This window comes from Emydura macquarii, unplaced genomic scaffold (assembly GCF_026122565.2).
Source record: "Emydura macquarii macquarii isolate MOO-44397 ecotype Brisbane River unplaced genomic scaffold, CSIRO-AGI_Emac_v2 contig_2636, whole genome shotgun sequence".
Lineage (NCBI taxonomy): Eukaryota > Metazoa > Chordata > Testudines > Chelidae > Emydura > Emydura macquarii.
Window position 1 is genome coordinate 3045532 of NW_027132773.1, and position 17635 is coordinate 3063166.

The 17635-nt window shown below is 44.9% G+C and overlaps 1 protein-coding gene across 1 annotated transcript; it reads right to left on the minus strand.

Annotated features, from left to right (window-relative positions):
- On the minus strand, positions 1-5069 carry LOC137163761 (lysozyme C-like). The gene is made up of 4 exons (XM_067564043.1): positions 4505-5069; positions 3545-3709; positions 2005-2083; positions 1-586 (listed from the first exon to the last, which is right to left on the minus strand). The coding sequence occupies exons 1-4, from the start codon at positions 4638-4640 to the stop codon at positions 520-522; spliced, it is 447 nt and encodes a 148-aa protein (XP_067420144.1). The 5' UTR covers positions 4641-5069; the 3' UTR covers positions 1-519.
- Positions 5070-17635: the final 12566 nt, after the last annotated feature.

Sequence of the window (17635 nt, forward strand, 5' to 3'; positions counted from 1 at the left end):
TGCAGAATAAGCAATTTTATTGATCGTAATGAATGTAAGCTCTCAATCAAGATGACAGACTACTACTAATCAGCAGAACAAAATAGCAGGCTTTCACAGGACAAACGGATATACACATCAGGATAAGTCAGATATAATATAGAGATAATCAGAGATCTTTGAAACTGCATAGAACAGAAAGTAACTTACTGCAGCTGGTCACATGGAAAGATCCACAGTCTTACCAGCAAGGAGTAAAATATTTGCATTTCACCAGTCAGTTTCACTAAACCTTTCTCTTGAGTTTACATAAGAAGGGCCATACTGGGTCAGACCAATGGTCCATCTAGCCCAGCATCCTGTCTTCCAACATTGGCCAATGCAAGATGCTTCAAAGGGAATGAATAGAACAGATAATCATCAATTGATCCATTTTGAATATGATTAATTGTAAAAGGGAAGCAAGCAGAGGGAACATTTTGCTCTATGCAAAACGCTGATTATTTGCAAGGGAACCAAGCTGGGATAAAACCCAACACTTTACAGCTTGCAGTCCTTGAGCCATTGGGAGACATCTGTTCCTTTGCAGTGATTTCTCCATGCCACCCTGCATGAGTTAAAAATCATGTTATTTGATGATGGCAAGCTCACCAATTAGTGCCAAGGCCACCAAGAAAAAAACAAGCACTTTACATTTATGTCCATGGTTAATGTTTCTGTAGACACCCAAGCTAACATATCAAGCAATTTGCCACTGACCCAGTCCTGGCACAGCCCCTGCTTATTCTACATTGCCTAGCTGGATCCTGGAGCTATGCATGCCTGAATAAATCCTGAATAAGTCTACCAACACTTCCTAAAATGTTACCACATGGTTGTCAACGACCCACTTATCAGCTGCTATTCTGGCCACGGAAGATTGATATATTTGTACCACTGCGCTCTGCTGGATGGTATCAAATTAGCTAGTTTTTGTTCCATAAGTGTTATCCTGCTAACCAGAACTACTGTCCGTTCCTAGCTGGTGGGGGCTAAGCTTCTGGATAAAGGTGATTTTAAGTTCTATCCCCACTCCCACATGAAGTATCAGGTGGCCCTGGTGTGTAGCCTAGATGTAATCTTGAAGTCGTTGGAGGCTATGGATTTGTTACATCGGTGTTTGAACTGGGATTTGAACTCCGGGGAGCCTCAGATGCTCACCCAATGCATTTCTCTAAGTAGAAGAATGTGTGTGCTGGAGGTGTGGTGGACAAGTGCCATGCTGAACTTGGGCAGGAAGCCATTAATTGTCTGTCCTGAAGACAATAGCTGAAGCTGATCCCATATCACCAGCCAGTAGTAACAAGTCTGGAAGGAATTAAAAGGGAGGAAGCAGGCTTCAGAGCTAGACTACCCTAACAGAGGGATCTTGGGTCTGAGGCCGAGCGGACGTAAGGTGTGGGCTGAGCAGTCCTGAGCTAGGAACTGTCAGGCCAACCAAATCTGTAGAGAAGGCTTGAACTGGATTTTGTGCTGTCTTATTGTTCATTAGAAAAGTCAAAGCCCGGAAGGAGGAGAATTGTGAACCTACACATGGTACCTGGATTGTTGTTTAGAGCAGATGGGAAAGATTCCCATTCACAGTGCCAGTGCCCTATATTGGATGGAATCAAAACTGGTCAACTGTATGTCATAGATCCTATACCTTTAACCACTAATAGAAAGTCTGTTTCAGTCCAAGTGGGAAGAATGTTTGGAGGAGGAAGATCTGAGTGCTATCTGCACTGCTGCTGTAAAGGTGCAAGTGGCCTTGATGTGTATCATAGCTAAAAGTGAGAAGTCCTTAATGTCCATATATTTGTTGTGCTATCAACCCTTTGTTTACAAGTTCTAGTTCAAATATGTTAATAAATAAGAATGAATATATTAGCAACCTTGTGGGTGTATCCAAAAGAAGACTGTAGTTTCTCTCTTTTAACTAGCCTCCCCCTAAGTATACACACAAGTATGTCACTGTTATTAGTTTTTTAACAGTTTTAAACTTACCATGCACCCATGCCATTGGGATCACGAACAACTCTCTTCGCACAATTTACACTCGCTGTAATGTCTGCGGTCAGTAACGCTAAAAAAGAAATATAGTGGTAAACATAGTGCTCTGAAGAGCTTACAATCAAAATAGAAAGAGAGACCCAGGGTGGGGGAAAGGGACATAACACACAAGCAGAGTGAGCAATGTGATGGTGGCTAGCATCATGTTAGTTCCACAGTTTGGTCCTATCTTTAGAAGGCTCTCAGTCTGTTGGGAAGTTATACTGTAACCATTTAGTGTAAGGTGTCCTTCACCTTCCTCTGAAGCATGTGCTACTGCTCACTGCTATTGGAGACATTGTATTGCACTGGAGCGACCACTGGTCCGATCCAGTAGGGCAATTTCTATGTTCCCCTTTTTATAGTTTCTATCTGTTTCTATTCCCATTTAGCTTTCTTTGCTGAATTCTATATAATTATCTTATTTCAAAGGAAATGTCTTTTACTATGATAAAGGGATGCAACACTATCTTTTTCAATATCACACCCTTGTCTGAACATTTTAAACCACCTGTTACTACAAGAAGCACCTAAGAGTCACTATGAATTGAAAGAAATGAGAGAAAATATTGTTTACCATTTTTCCATCTTCATTTCCTGGTGTCCTTGATAACTCTTTGCGTGAAATATGTCTTAGGTGAGACCATAAATCCTGTGCTAGCCCTCTCCAAAAGGCTTGGTTTTACCCTTTGTAAACAGCTATTTTACTGTTTTTGTGTATTGTCAGAGAGACAGTTTCCTGTGTGCTTTGAGTGGCTCTCTCACACAGCACCAGAGGAGACAAGTCCAAAAAAAAGTGATTGTTAAAATGAGGAAACTTGCTGAGGGAGTGAGGAAAAATTGTAGTACTTGATATTACCTTTTATTCTTTCTTAAAATGGATTAGATTTCAAATTGATTGTGTCTCTTTAAATTAGAAACTTTCCAATATTTATTTTTAAAAGGAAGCAAGGTCAGGACCTGGCATTTGTGTTGGTCTTCTGCACAGCAGTGAATTTCACCCTCTAACAACAAAGTGAAGTATTGTCAAATCAATGTAACTGGTGAGTAATAAATGCTTCTTCAAAAGGGAATTGTTTTACTAAAGAAACCTAAAAAAGAAAGTCTGAAAAACAAGGAACACAAATCCTTTTGGAATAATCCTTGGGATCCCCACCCATTGCAACCCCCCCCTCCTGTCTGTAGAATAAGTGGTTGGGTTTTTCTAATGTAGAGCTATTAAGGACAAAACCTGCCTTCAGTTATAACTATGCAACACCATACACTCACACTGGTGTAAAGGGGCAGACTTAGCCCTTTCAGTGTTACATGTAGGCAGGTGCCAAGCATTATTTTTTGGGGCCTAGTACAACTTGTAACACGGGCCCCCTCCCACACACGTACCCATGGGGGTTGCAGCCTGTACCGGGTCCCCCAGGGCTTCCGGGCCCTGGTAAAGTGTGCCCTTGCCCCCCATGTGGGGGTCCTGCGTGTAGGAACATTATATTGCACCTACCACGACACTGAATTCTACATGCGTTCTTGGCTTTTGGAGTCTTGCCATCATCGCACCACCAGCGGCTGTTGATTTGTAGAATCCCATAATCAGTGCTTTGGTCAGGTGGGTTGTAGTTTGTGGCATCTGTGTTAAAGCTGCTCTCGTATCGTGCTGTACACACCCCTGTGAAGGTTTCGTTTAAAAAAATAACCACACACAGATTGATATATTTTATCTCGTTAAAAAAACTCCTCATAGGTTTTTATTTTACAGACGTATGGATCTAAACACCCCTGTTTCACCTGTTTGTACATTCTGCTAATGATTATTTAAGACAACGTACACACAAGCAGTTTTGCTTCCTTCTATTCTGATCAGACTCACCATCTTTAATACATATGGACAGTAAGAAAAAGCGTTCTACATGCAAAGCTTTCAATTGTCATATGAACACCGCATGGGGCCGATATCTTTGAAAGAAACTTCTGTGTTTTGGGTAGGATTGCCAATTTTCTAATAGCTGCAAACTGGACCCCCGAGGTCCTGCCTCCCCCCCGACCCCCCCGACCTCTTCCCCTGAAGCCCTCCCCCCACTCGCTCCTTCACCCGCTGCCCAACTGGTCACTTGCTGCTCTCCCCCCTGCCTTTCCTTGTTGCTGGATCATCTCCATCTCCCTCCCGCTGCAGCTGTTCTCCCTCTGCTTTGGGGCTGGGATGGGATCTGCAGCCTGACTTAATGCCTGCCTGCAGGTAGGACACAGCCCTGGCTCAGCAGGGGCTGGGGTAAGTTTATGACCTGCCGTGTCCCCCCCTCCGTGGTAAACAGACTTTCTGTGTCCGTTCAGTACATCTGACCAGACACTGGGAGGTTCCCTTTTTGACCAGACTTTCCAGTCGAAATTTGGGCATCTGGCTATTTGTCCCCTTTCACTCACCGCCCACTGAGCCACATGGAAATCTTCAAGGCAGCAGACTTACAGTTTCCCAAGCTGTAGCCCCGGTATCCATCCAGCCCAAGCCTTTTCATTTCTCTTGCCAGCTCACATCTTTCGTAGATCTTCCCATCAGCAGCCAGGGGCAGGAGGAAAAGCCCCAGGATGAGCAAAGCCTTCATGCTGGTGGCAGAGTAGCAAAGCCAGACTCCTACCACTGAAACCAGAGACAACCTGTGCCTGTGGGGTCGCGGGACACACAACTCACAAGACACAACCTGGATCCCGGAACAGCTGGAGTCAAACCCTTCCAGGAAAGCAGGAGCCCCTCTCTGCAGCTCCCGAGTCCCAGCTGTTCCTCCTGAGTCCTGCCTCTGCTTCTCCCTGCAGGCTCAGCTACCCTGTAGAGAGGGACCCAGCCACACCCAGTGACTGTGCAATCTGCGGGGGGCATGTGACCTCTAGCTCCCCATGCGTCACCACTGACTGAGACCACAGTCTCCCCAGCATCTGACTTTCCTTTTAATCTCCTCTCCTCCAGCCTTGAAGGCTCCACTTCCTGAGCTATGTGGAAACCAAAGACAGGGGCATTCTGGACATTTCTCAGTACTCTTGGGGTCACTGCCAGCAGATTAAAATCGCTGAGCTCTGGGGGAACTGGCTGCTCACTCAATGGTGTTTATTGCTAGATCCGTTCTGCAGTTCTGACTCAGAACATACAGGCCAACAGTGGTTACATCTGATGGCAGCTACAGTGGCTTATAAAGAGTTAATGATCTGAGACCAGTTCCTGTGTGGGACATTCATCCATATCCCCCTACACAAATCCCACCACCATACCCGGCCCACGGTTTGCAGTCTTGGCAGAGATAACGACTTTTATTAGCATGAGGATTAAACTACTCTCTCACCCTGGAAAGGTGGTTTCTCTAGTCCAGGGATGAAGCTCATTGTAGCAGTGAGAGGAAGCTCTCACTGACACAACCTGCCTGTTTGGTATTAACATGCTGCCTGTCACCATGGTGTCTAAGGTCTCTCCAGGTGATGAAGTGTGCAAAATTCTCTCTCGCTGCTCCATTGTATTTCTTGGGACAGTGGGAAGGTGAGTTTGAAGAAGTGGGTTTTGTAGTTAGCCCCGAAGGCACAGAGGCTTGTTCAGCATCTATTCTGTGGGACTTACCCACATTGCTTGGGTCACCTGAAAGCCTGAAGGAACAGTTTTTCTTTTTTTAATGATTATGGAAGTACCTAAAGCATTTTATCCAGGACATTCATAGCTGATTAACTCCGACTGGCTCTTGTAATTTAGGATTAGCGTACGGAATTCATGAAAGAAAGAGAAGGCAGGAGTCAATATAGCCGCATATTTCTAAAAATCTTGTTACCTTCAAAATGTTTTATTTCAGCAGCTTTGAATAATAAACTGCAAATACTTTGATGAGTGGGTTAAAAGATTGTATAGTTCATTGTGGCATCTGTAAGTTCTGCTATGTCTTTGGAGATGCAATATGCCCCCATGGATAGAAGAGTGGACTGGGATCCAGCAGACCTACATGTTGTCCAGGCTTTGCCACTGGGTTGCAGGGTGAGCTTGGACAAGTCACTGCACCCCTGCCTCAGTTTCTCCATAGGCAGAAAGGACATAATGCTACTTACTCTTTTGTGAACTATAGAAGATATGCTCTGTATAATTGCTAGATAGTCTTATTCTGATCGAGTGTGATTTTGTAACTTACAGTAATAAGTCTCAATCACCCTAAGAGAACAGTTTATAATGTATTTTTTTCTCCAGTGGTGCATGAACAACACCTTTATTACACGGATGCGTGCTAAATAATGGCTGGGACACTTTTTACATTGATACGAACAGCGCCTGACCATCAGACCTAAAACTCCCTATAGAACTTTGCAGACTCTGCCATGTTACTGCCCCTATGGTCTGTAAATAAATAAAAATGTATTATTGTGAATTTTGTCTCTATAATACCTACAGGCTCAGACCCTAAGATTTCTGTTTCTGCAACATTGTAGAATGACAATAGCTCTGGTAAATGTTGTCACTGAGTTTCCATTGTAAGCAAGGTCTGAGTGTGTGAATGGCACTCCCCCTGCTCAGTCAGCTGAGGGATAAGGGGGGCACTTTATTTGCATGGGCTTTGTATTTGCATGAGTACAATTAAGTACATAGCATGATTTCTCTGTATCTGAATAAGCACAACTAGGTGCTGCGCATGATGGGAAATGGTCAGTCTGGCTGGCATTGGGTTATAAATCATTTTTGTGGTAACTGCAGGGGTAATGAAATGTTGTCCTTCGATCGTAGGAACAAATGGCAGCAGACTGTGTTTAGCCTGTGCTGATGAAAAAATTCACTCCCCTCTAAACAAAGCACAACAAGGATGGACCAATTCTTGAGCATTGCAAGTGGAACAGGGAGTGGTTGGGGAAAATCTCCTGTGGAGACTGCATTAGTCCTGGCAAAGGGCTACCCTTAGACATGGAGTGACTATCTCCTCCCACTGTTCAAAGGTAGAATTAATGATTCCTCTGGGAGGCTTTTGTTTTGTTTAAAGCAGTGACATTGCTCCTGTGTCCGTAGATGGTTTTCCCCATGAATGAAAATGGAGATTCCCGAAGAGCTGAAATCACTAAAGGAACTGGGACTCCTTGAAAGACAACCAGCAGAGTAGACCCAGCAGAGCCTGCAGATGGTGGGAGTCAGCAGCGATCAGCACCTGTCGATGGCGGGAGTCAGCACAGTCGGTGCTTGCAGAGGGTGGGAGCCAGCAGCAGGGATTTGGTGAAGTCCGCGTGCGACGAGAGCCTGGTAGGGGACTGGCTGAGCCCACGACTGACAGGTGGACAGTGCAACTATGATGGTCGGTAGGGCAAGAGAAAGTGGGACGGGAGAAGCGAAGGGCACGCCCCACGCAATCTGGGGTTGGTTAGGCTCCTTGTGTTCATGAATTCTGTTTGCGCTGTTTTAGCAAAACAGTGCTATGTTACTTCTTTCCTTTTATTAAAAGGCTTACTTTCTACACTCAGACCTTGTGAGAGGGGAACTATTGCCTTTTGGGGCTCCCACGGGATTGTGTGTGATTTCCCAGGTACTGGCTGTGGGCTTGAGCTGGTTCGATGTATCATTGACAGGAACCCCTAGATATAGAACCCGGCACTTTGCTGCTGCTGGCTCTGCCTGGCAGAAGGGTTACATTATTACAAGCCTGATTTAGGCCACTCCAGCTAAAATGCCCAACCACAGGACTATCAGATTCAAAAGTGATAGGATAGGCCTGAGGGAGAGGGACTAAAAAAGCTGAAATGAATTGGATGCCCAAGGAGCAGAGGTTCAGAAACCCACAGTCTCCTGGGTGGCGTTCGTGTGTACGTGTAGCTAGCGACATCTTACCCAATGCTGAAAAAACTACCGGGCGTTCTTATTTTCGGCGGCAGCTTGTAACGTCATGCCCACTGCCAGAAGAAATGCCGGGGTCCTTCTTTTCAGCAGCAGCTCGCGTCCCATTTACGTTCTGTTCAGCCATTCATTAGGGTGTGTCTGGGCACATCCCATGCACACGCCTATGCTTGCAAACTGTTCAGACTGGCTTGGGTTTATATGCACTAAAAGCTTTATGCAAATAGTTATGACAAATACAAAAGTTGGAAGGAGGTTTCTAGTGTGTTGCTGTAAGGATTTGAGAAAATAAACATCACTGCAGTGAAATTCACTGAGGTACTCAAGTTTGTGAGACTCTGCCCCCCTCAGAAATATTAACGAGTAAGTACAAGAGGGCTAAGATTACTTACCAGTTGGAAGAGAAGGACATACAGCACAGCAGACATACAGCTACAAAATGGCAACTTGAGGGCAGCAGTAGTATCTTGTATCTGCACATACAGAGGACCAGGCAGCAACTCCTCCGAAGGTATTCTGGGAAAAAGGTCCTAGAAAAGTGCAAACCTGGGAAGATTTGTTAAGATCAAGACATTCACAGCATTTGTGTGTAACAGCCTATATGGACCTACCTGGTAACCTGACCCAAGCAAAACCCATTGTAAGCAATGGAAAGATTCTCAAAGACAAGTGGGATTAAAAGGCAGAATAAACGGCCACACTGGGGTACTGCCATTCACTAAAACATTAGAGCATTGGAGAAAGATGGGAAACTTTTAAGTGTAATTTAAATAATATTAGTGGTGTGACAGCAACACACCAGACGTGACATACTTCACATTAAACAATACACATTTACACTATAAGTGTGAACATGAATGATACAGAAATCACACCATAAGGGTTTACGTGGGGTACAGCGTGTCAGACTGGGGAGAATGAATGAAGAATAGATTTCCACCCTGGAGCTGGCAAAAGGGCATTGGCAAATCCTCCTTACCAGGCCATCCAGAGAGAAGATGGCCTTTTCTACACCCTACAGCCTCTCTCAATTTGTCACCATGCCCTTCGGCCTGTGTGGAGTGGCTGCCACCTTCTAGTGGCTAATGGATCAACTGCTCCAACCCCACGACCAGTGTGCTGCCACTTACATGGATGACATAGTTGTCTACAGCACCAGCTGGGGGGGACCATCTGCACCATCTCACCGCAGTTATCTGAACCCTCAAGGAGGCAGGATTAACTGAGAATCAGGACAAATGTCACTTGGGACAAAGGGAGGTAACGTTCCTCAGGTATACGGTGGGGTGGGGCCAGCAACATCCCCCGGTGGACAAGGGACAAACATTGAACGACTGCCCAGCACCCCCGACCAAGAAACAAATGCAGCAGTTTCCAAGGCTAGTGGACTGTTATAGGTGCTTTGTGCTTGACTTTGCTACGCCCCCCCTGCCTCAGACCTCCTAAAAGGTACCAACTGTGCAGTGGATGGAAGGCTGTGAAAGGGCCTTTCAGACCTTGAAGGACCAACTAAGTTGGGAGGGGCCAAGCCTCTTTCACTCCAATTTGGCAAAGACATTCAGCCTACAGATGAATGCTGCTGAAGTGGAGGTTGGGAGCCGTACCATCCCAGGGGTTGGAGTGCAAGGAACACCCAGTCCTGTACCTGAGCAGGAAGCTGTTCTCTTGGGAGACCAAGTACTTGACAATCAAGAAGGAGGTGCTGGCGGTGAAGTGGGCAGAAGAAGCTCTACGCGATCATCTGCTAGGGCATCCCTTTCAGCTCATTACAGACCATGCTCCCCTCCTATGGCTTACCTTGATGGAAGACACCAATGCCCAGTTCACGTGGTGGTATCTCTCCCTCCAGCTATGTGACTCTGAAGAACTCCACTGCCCAGGGAAGTCACATGCTAACGCTGATTTCATCTCATAAGCGGGAACGACCAGGGAAAAGAACAACTGCTGGGTCTTAACCTGAGGGTGCGTGAGGGAGTGTATCAACCCCACACTGGTGACGCGGGGGTTAAAGAGCAGATCTTGGCCCAAGCGACCATGCCCCCTCACTCCTTCTGGGTAGGTCATAGCAACAGTTCCGATAGTTGGGGCTTTGTCTTATAGGCACCTCTTACCCCCAATTCGGCCTAATTTTTCACACTTGCTAATTGGTCAGCCTACTGGTGGGCAGGCATCCAGAGGAGGGAGCATTCAAAGAGGAGCAGCTCAGCATAGTCTGGGCTGACTGAGGAGGAAAGCAGTTGCGTGCAGCAGCCTCCTGCCAGGAAGCCGCTGGATCGCCAAGCCACAGGGTCAAGCCACCGGGAACCGAAAAAGAGGACTTGCTGTTGCCAGCAGAGGAGCTGCCAGAGACAGAGCAGAAGGGACCTAAACAGAAGCCCGCTCCCAACCCCGGGGACGACGCTGGAGTGACTGAGACAAGGGTTGTAAGTGACCCAGGGAACGCACTTGAGGGTATAGGGACCCGAACTCTGTGTCAAGGTACCTTGTTTTGAAGGGCCCTGGGCCAGAACCCAGGGGAGGAGGGCAGATGCAGGTTTCCCTACCCATACCACGCTCACCACTAGGTGATTGACTCTACCCCAATAGTGCTGCAAGACAAAGCGACCCCTTGGACTCTTGCCAGCAGGCATTATGCCCCACTATCACCATTAGGTGGTTCTTCTCACCCAGGACACCCAGTCAGTCCCCGACAAGATTATTCAGGTACACCCAATCCATCCACTCACTTATACTTAACTGATTCATTTTACATCAGTGAAGTTGGGAGGTTGGGGGAGGCAGGAGAGGATCTTCAGCGATGAACCAAGCTGTTTATTTCTTTTTACTCTAGAAATCATTTGATATCAATTTGTATTTTCCAGGTTATCTCTGCAGTTAGAAGACCTAAAGACTCACTCTTTTATTTTAAATGAAAGCCAACATTCTTCCTGGAGATGAACCTGCTTTTAACAAAGGGCTCACACGAGGCCTTGCAAACCCATTTCTGCTCATGAGAACTGCATTGTAGATGCTGTCAATAGGGGAACAGGACTTTTGAGTAGTAGAAAACTGGAGGGATGGGAAGCTGGGTGCTTTTTGTAGCTAGGGCAGTAGCAGGTTGGAAATGTGGGATGATGAAATAGGTTGGATGTTTCTATTAAAATGATCCTTGTTAAAATAATTTACATCGCTAACAGCTGAAACGTCGTCTTAAAGCTTCAGAATTAACATCCCATTGAAAAAAATGGAGACGTTTCACGCCCCTCAGTACTATTGTTTCTGGTTGTGTGTGGATTCAGGAAGACACCACTGAACTGATTCGCACTGTGCATATTTTTAAGGTATTTTTACTGCCATGAAATCTAGAAAGGGGATTGTTGTTTTTGGGTTTTTTTGGCATTTCTCTAATTATGGAGCAAAATCAGGATCTAGCATTTTCAACGCTGCCTTCCCTGTGATTTATTATGATCTGTGGTTGCCCTGTCATTTTAGAGCAGAAATGTTTTAGTTTATCAGCATCGAATATTCTTGGAGCAGCAAGTGCATTTTACCACCAGACATTAACAAACACAAAATTATCTCTCGTCATCAAAATAGGCTTTTGAGAAGTGTATTAGTGACACCTACTGGCATGGAAAATTTTGTCTGTGCATATTCTCATGTACCAGCTAGAGAGATGGATATATTAATATATGATTGTTCTAATGATAATTCCGTTCTATAAAATTTTAACAAAAATTACCGACAATACGACAATGGGGAAAATCTGTGCCCATTAGTCTGGGGCTGAGCAGCAAAAATGACATGGCATTTTGGTGTCAGCACAGCAGCATAGGAAGTTTTGAAGTGAAATTTTAAGTTCTCCTATGTAGTAAAGCTTTTTGGATAAAAGCCAGGAGCTCCCCATCATGCTGAACTATTATTTTCAAATGGAAAGGTCTTGTAGTAACAACATATTCAGTTTACACAATATCATAACTACTTCAAAAGAGTGTGGAAGAGAACTAAAGAATTTAGAGCGACTGATGAATTTGACTTAGTTATTTAAGATCAAAACAAAACAAATAAAAAAAGAAAAAGAAAAAGAAAAGGGGAGAGAAAGCAGGGAAAATATTCTGGGCCAGATTCTTTGCTGCATCAGAACTCTACTTGTCACAGCAGAGAAATGGAGGGGCCATCAGACAATGATCACAGCTCTCTGATTTCTCTTGCCTGCTATGCCCCAGGTCCAGTGGGGAGATAACTCCGTCAGCTGGTAACAGTCTCCAAGTGAGCATCTGCTAGCTGCAGTTTGCAGGAGTGCAGGGTGGATCTCTTCTGTCCCACTGACTTCAGTGGCCAACTCATGTGCTTAAATACCTTGTTAAATTGGGACCAGTGTGTGTGTTATTATTTGGACGGTATAAGGTCCAGTGTTCTTAACTATTCATTCCTTTGTTATTAAGTGCTTTGGTTTTGTAAATGATGTGATGAATGACATCAGTGTATTATCTTAACATCCTTAATAGATTATTTAAACCCAAATTTGTGTTTTTGGAATATAATTATTTATAACAGATTACAATTCCCCACCACATTTTTACAAACTAGGATACTCAAGAGATAAAACATTTAGGTCTCCCTAATCATGTGCTTCTCTCATACTCTGTATTTCATCGTGCTAGGCCCAGTTCTTCAAAGGGCCCAAAAGCTCATAATCTCATATTCAGTTTCTTTTGTGTATTAACCAGTAATCACAAAAACGATGTGCAAATTAAGTTTTACTACAAAATAGTAGCCGGATCTCACAGGAAAAAAACAGATCTGACCTATCCTGATGTGTGGATATATAATACAGAAGTAATAAGAGATCTTTTAAACTGTGTATAACACAAAATAAGTTACTGCAGCTAGTCACATGGAAAGATCCAGTCTTGGCAGCAAGGAGTAAAATATCTGCATTTCACCAGTCAGTTACACTAAACTTTTCTCCTGAGTTTGTTTTATTTTGAACAAGATTAATTGTAAAAGAGAAGCAAGCAGAGGATATCATTTTGCTCTATGTGAAAAGCTGCTTATTTGCAAGGGAATCAAGCTGGGATAAACCCCAACACTTTAATTTGCAGCTCCTGGTCCACCGGGTGACATATCTTCCTTTGCAGTACTTTTTCCATGCCACCCTGCATGAGTTAAAAATCATGTTAATTGAGTATAGCAAACTCACCAATTAGTGCAAAGCCCCCCCCCCCCCAAGAAAAAATAACCAACCACTTTACATTTATGTCCATGGTTAATATTTCTGCAGACTCCCAAGCTAATATAACAAGTAATTTGCCACTGGCCCAATCCTGGCACAGCACCTGCCTAATCTGAATGGCCCAGCTGGATCCTGGAGCTATGCATGCCTGAATGAATCCTGAATAAATCTACTAACGCTTTTTAAAATGTTGCCACATGGTTATCAAAGGCCCACTTATCCGCTGCTATTCCTGTCAGGGAAGATCGGTGTATTTGTACCACTGCTCTCACCAGATGGAATACAATTTGCTCAGTTTTGTGCCATAAGTTCTATCCCGCTAAAAGGAACTTATGCACATTCCCTTTTAGCTCCAGACGGAGGGGTCTAAGATGATGTAAGTTATATCCCCACTGCCTCTATAAAGTATCAAGTGGCCCTGGTGTATAGCATAGACATAAACTTGAAGTCCTTGGTGTAGTTATGGATTTGTTACATTGGTGTTTGAACAGGGATTTGAGCCTGAGTCCTGCAAGGCCAAGTCACCTGACATGAAGCAGCCTCAGGTGTTTAATTGCTATGAACACATTCTGTAATTCTTCTTAGGATCAATCAGGCTGGAGTAGATCTGGCATTAATGGTGGAACGGGAATGATGCACTCTTCCATTCTGCATGGCCAGAGCTTGTCACTATGTTTCAGGCTGCATATGTCTTGTGTAGCTGAAACTCCTACCCAAGGATTTTTTCCCATGAAGGATCCCGTGCCCTGGTTTACACTGGCAGGTCTGAATTAAGTCCAAAGGATGAAATCCCAGCTCTACTGAAATCAATAGCAAACTCCCATTAACTTCAGTAGGCCCAGAATTTCATCTATAGTTTCTGTAATGGAGAGGGCTGTATAATAGCAGTTTGTGAAATATTCACAACATACTAAGAAATGCTTAAAATCAGTGTGTCGGCATTTTGTTTCAATTTTCATGAAAATTGGCTAAATGTTGTAGGCAAAACAGTTATTGTATGCAACAAATTATTTTCATATTGCAACAATTTAAAATATGCATATGACCAAGTGTATGGGGATCATTGAAAATCATCTGTTGCCCCTTTTGACCCAAGCAGCTAGTCAAAGTTTAGGACCCTGTTGATGTTCGAGTTGGTCAAAAATGGGGGATAGTCAGGTATTTCTCTGAGGCAGTTTTGTTTATTTACAAAAAATGTACAAAATCCTGTATTTCCAAATGCAGAAGAAATCAAATAGCAGGAAAGAGGTTCTTTTGCCTACAGCACCAAGAGGACTCTTTTTATCTTGCATCTCTGACCCAAACACTTCCCCCAGTTTTCTTCCAGAGTCAGCCACCATGCTTTCAGATACTCCTTCAGTCTCTCTCTCAGAGAACTGTGGGGAGTGTTTGGGAGGAGGGCTTTGCTAGTTCTCTCTGTGTTTCTTTCTGTTGGGGAAATAGGGCATTTGTTTCTTTGTGTTTGTTTAGTTTTGTGATTGTTGTTGTTGAGTTAATTTCAGGATTTTGTTTGTTTTAGCAGGCTTTTGTCTGCTGTCTTGGCTGGCCACGCCAGGGGGACAGAGACCTCAGTTTATTGTGGATTCTGAGACTTGACCCACGGCTGGGTGTTGCAGATTTTGCCTCTAAACTCGGCCTCTGTGGAGGAGTGTGTTCTAGCTGTGGGCAAGGTGATTGGGTTTAAAAATTTGAGGTATGCTTCCCGCCGAGCAAGGCTGTTGTTGTGGTTGTTGCCACACACGGCCTTGTTGAGCAGGTGGTTTTGGAGGGGAATGTTGCACGGGGTGATTTTGTCACTCCCGGGCCCTTCTCAAAACCTGCTGTTAAAGTCACTCTCTCTGGAAAGATTCCTTTGGGCTGTAAAACCGCAGAGGTTCAACACAACTTCTCCTTTCGAAGAGAGATTTATATGATAATAAAAAACGCTTTCAAAGGGTTAATCATTTCCCTGAAGTATAGGACTGGGGAGTGTGATTACAGGATGTTTGTTAGCACTGTGGACATGGCCTATTTTCATCGTGGGACTCAGACACATTTGGTTAATAAGAGGTAGGCTGCCCCTGGGAATGGTAACCCTGTGCCTGGGAATGTGGGGTTTGTGAGAGTAAAGTACAGAATGGGATGGCTGTGGTAGAGACTGCGTCCCAACAGGCTCCAGCCGTCTCTGGGGATGTTGGTTCTGTGGGTCAGTGCCCCCTTTGCAACCTGGGAGAGATGGTATTACTGGTTCTGCGGCTCCTGACTCTTGGCTTGAGCCTGACAGTGAAACTGAGGCTGTGCTTGTTGCCATGGATTCTGTGACCTTGGCTGAGGATTCTGTCTTGCTGGCAAACCCCGAAGTAAAAACCAGTGGGTGAAGGCCGAGGGTCTCAGTTTCTGAGGGTGCCAAACAGGCTGGTTTGGGGAGCACACTGCTGAGGGTGGTTCTTTTGTTGGGGACCTAGAGACTCTCAGGTGGTAGTTTTACCCCCTCGGTCCCAGCAGGCTTCTGACCTGACTGACGTGTGGCAACATTTTCACCCTTATGTGGAGCTGCACACTTGGTTAAGTGCTAGTGCCAGCTCTTATTCTATGGCTATTTGGGACGGTTTTTATGTTTTTACTCATCATTTGTCTCGTTTGCTTTCTGTCTGCATTGTCTCTAGTGGGATTTCAGATCATGGTTTGCTCTTTGTTGTGTTCTTCCTTCCTTCTTCTTTCAGAGCTGGGTGCCCGGCCAGCAGCTGCTGCTCTCACAACCCCCCTAAAATAGTTTTGCGACCCCCGTTAGGGTCAGGACCCCCAGTTTGGGAAATACCGATGTAGCCAAAAGTGAACACGGCAGTCTTACTTGTTCTATATATACTGTATGAACACATCCGTGAAACTTGCTATTTATGCTGTGAGCAATCCGCGAAAAACGTGTGATTTCTCTGCGATTTAAGTAGTCCCCTAAGTATTGTTTGCTCCTTCTACTGATCCTCTGTATACATGTTGTGAAACCACCTTTCTGGCCTTTTCCCCCTGTTCCAGCTTGTACGCCGGTGCTAGTCTGCATATGCTGATGATGTGACTGTGTTTATTACTTATAATTGCAATGTCCAGGTTCTGAGTGAATGTCAGCATTCTTTTGAGCAGGCTTCCTCAGCTCACATAAATGGGGGGAAAAGTGACCACACCCCTGTAGGGTGATTCTCCTAACCCCCAACTTTTCCTGGGCGGGGTGATGGTGGTGCTGAACTGGCTTTAAGGCATGGGGAATTATGCTGGAACTGGATGACATTCAGGGTTGGAACTGAGAAGGAGTTATGGAAAAGTTGGAGGGAAGGTAGCAAAAGTGGAAATGGCGTTTGGCCCAACTCTCCTTCCCATGGCAGGTGTTCATCATTAATAATCTAATAGCCTGTGTGTTGTGACATAAGTGTATAGTTTTCGATCCCCCACCACTCTTTTTAGAAAAAGTTCAGAAGGTTCTTTTGCAGTTTTTCTGAGCTGGCCATCATTGGTTGAGGCAGGGCCTTTTGTATCTGCCTGTTTTGGAAGAGGGTCAAGATCTCATGGGTCTTGTGAGAAGAGTTGCTACTTTTCAGTTACAGTCTCTGCAGCAGCTGTTTGGAGAGGAGTCAGTTTCTTGGAAGCAACTGGCCTTTACTTTACTTTACAGTGGGTCGAAGGTTTGGGTTTTGATTGGGTGCACGCAGTGAACCATTGCTTTTGGGCTGAGGAAACATCCACTCAGTGGTGGGATCACATCATTATGCTTGTCTGGGATGAAGAGCAGTGGCTGCAGAATATTAGAGATGCGGAAAGCCACCTTCCTATAACTGTGCGTTGAGCTCACCCCAGTATTGCAAGGCCAGGACAGCAAAAGGAGAGCTGCCCTCTTAGTGGAGAAGTGAGTGGTGATCGCCATGGGGAAGCTAGGAACTCCAGACTTCCACCAGTTGGATGCAAATCAATTTGAGATCAGAAAGTCTGCCATTGGGGCTGCATTAATGGAAGTGTACAGGTCCATTAATTGCATTCTGCTACGAAGGACTATGACTCTTGGAAATGTGCATGGAATAGTGGATGGCTTTGAGGCAATGGGATTCCCTAACTTCAGTGGAGTTATATCCCAATACTGGCCCTGGACCATCTTGCAATGGACCATCTGGACCATCTTGCAATAGAATACAACAGTAAAAAGGGGTACTTCTCTATGGAGGTGCAAGCGCTTGTGGATCACGAGGAGTGTTTCACTGACATCAGCGCAGGGTGGTCAGGGGAGGTGCATGACCCAGGCGTTTTCAGGAACATGGGCCTGTACAGAAAGCTGCAAACAGGGACTTTCTTTCCAACATACCCCTTACTCCCATGGCTTATTGGAAACCTGGACAGCAGCAAGGGAGCGCTTCAACAATAGGCTAAGCAGGTGCAAAATGACGGTAGAATGTGCGTTTGGCAGATTAAAAGTTCACTGGCATTGCCTTTATGGCAGGTTAGATCTAAATAAAGAAAATATTGCCATGGTCATAACATCCTGCAGTGTACTGCATAATATTTATGAGGTTCAGGGTGAAAAGCTT

Excerpts from the sequence above, each read along its gene's own strand:
- LOC137163761 (XM_067564043.1), bottom strand. The coding sequence starts at position 4,640 with ATGAAGGCTTTGCTCATCCTGGGGCTTTTCCTCCTGCCCCTGGCTGCT. Across the intron at positions 2,084-3,544 it reads ATGTAGAATTCAGTGTCGTG|CGTTACTGACCGCAGACATT; the intron begins GTAGGTGCAATA and ends TTTCTTTTTTAG. Across the intron at positions 587-2,004 it reads CCCAATGGCATGGGTGCATG|GGTGGCATGGAGAAATCACT; the intron begins GTAAGTTTAAAA and ends TAACTCATGCAG.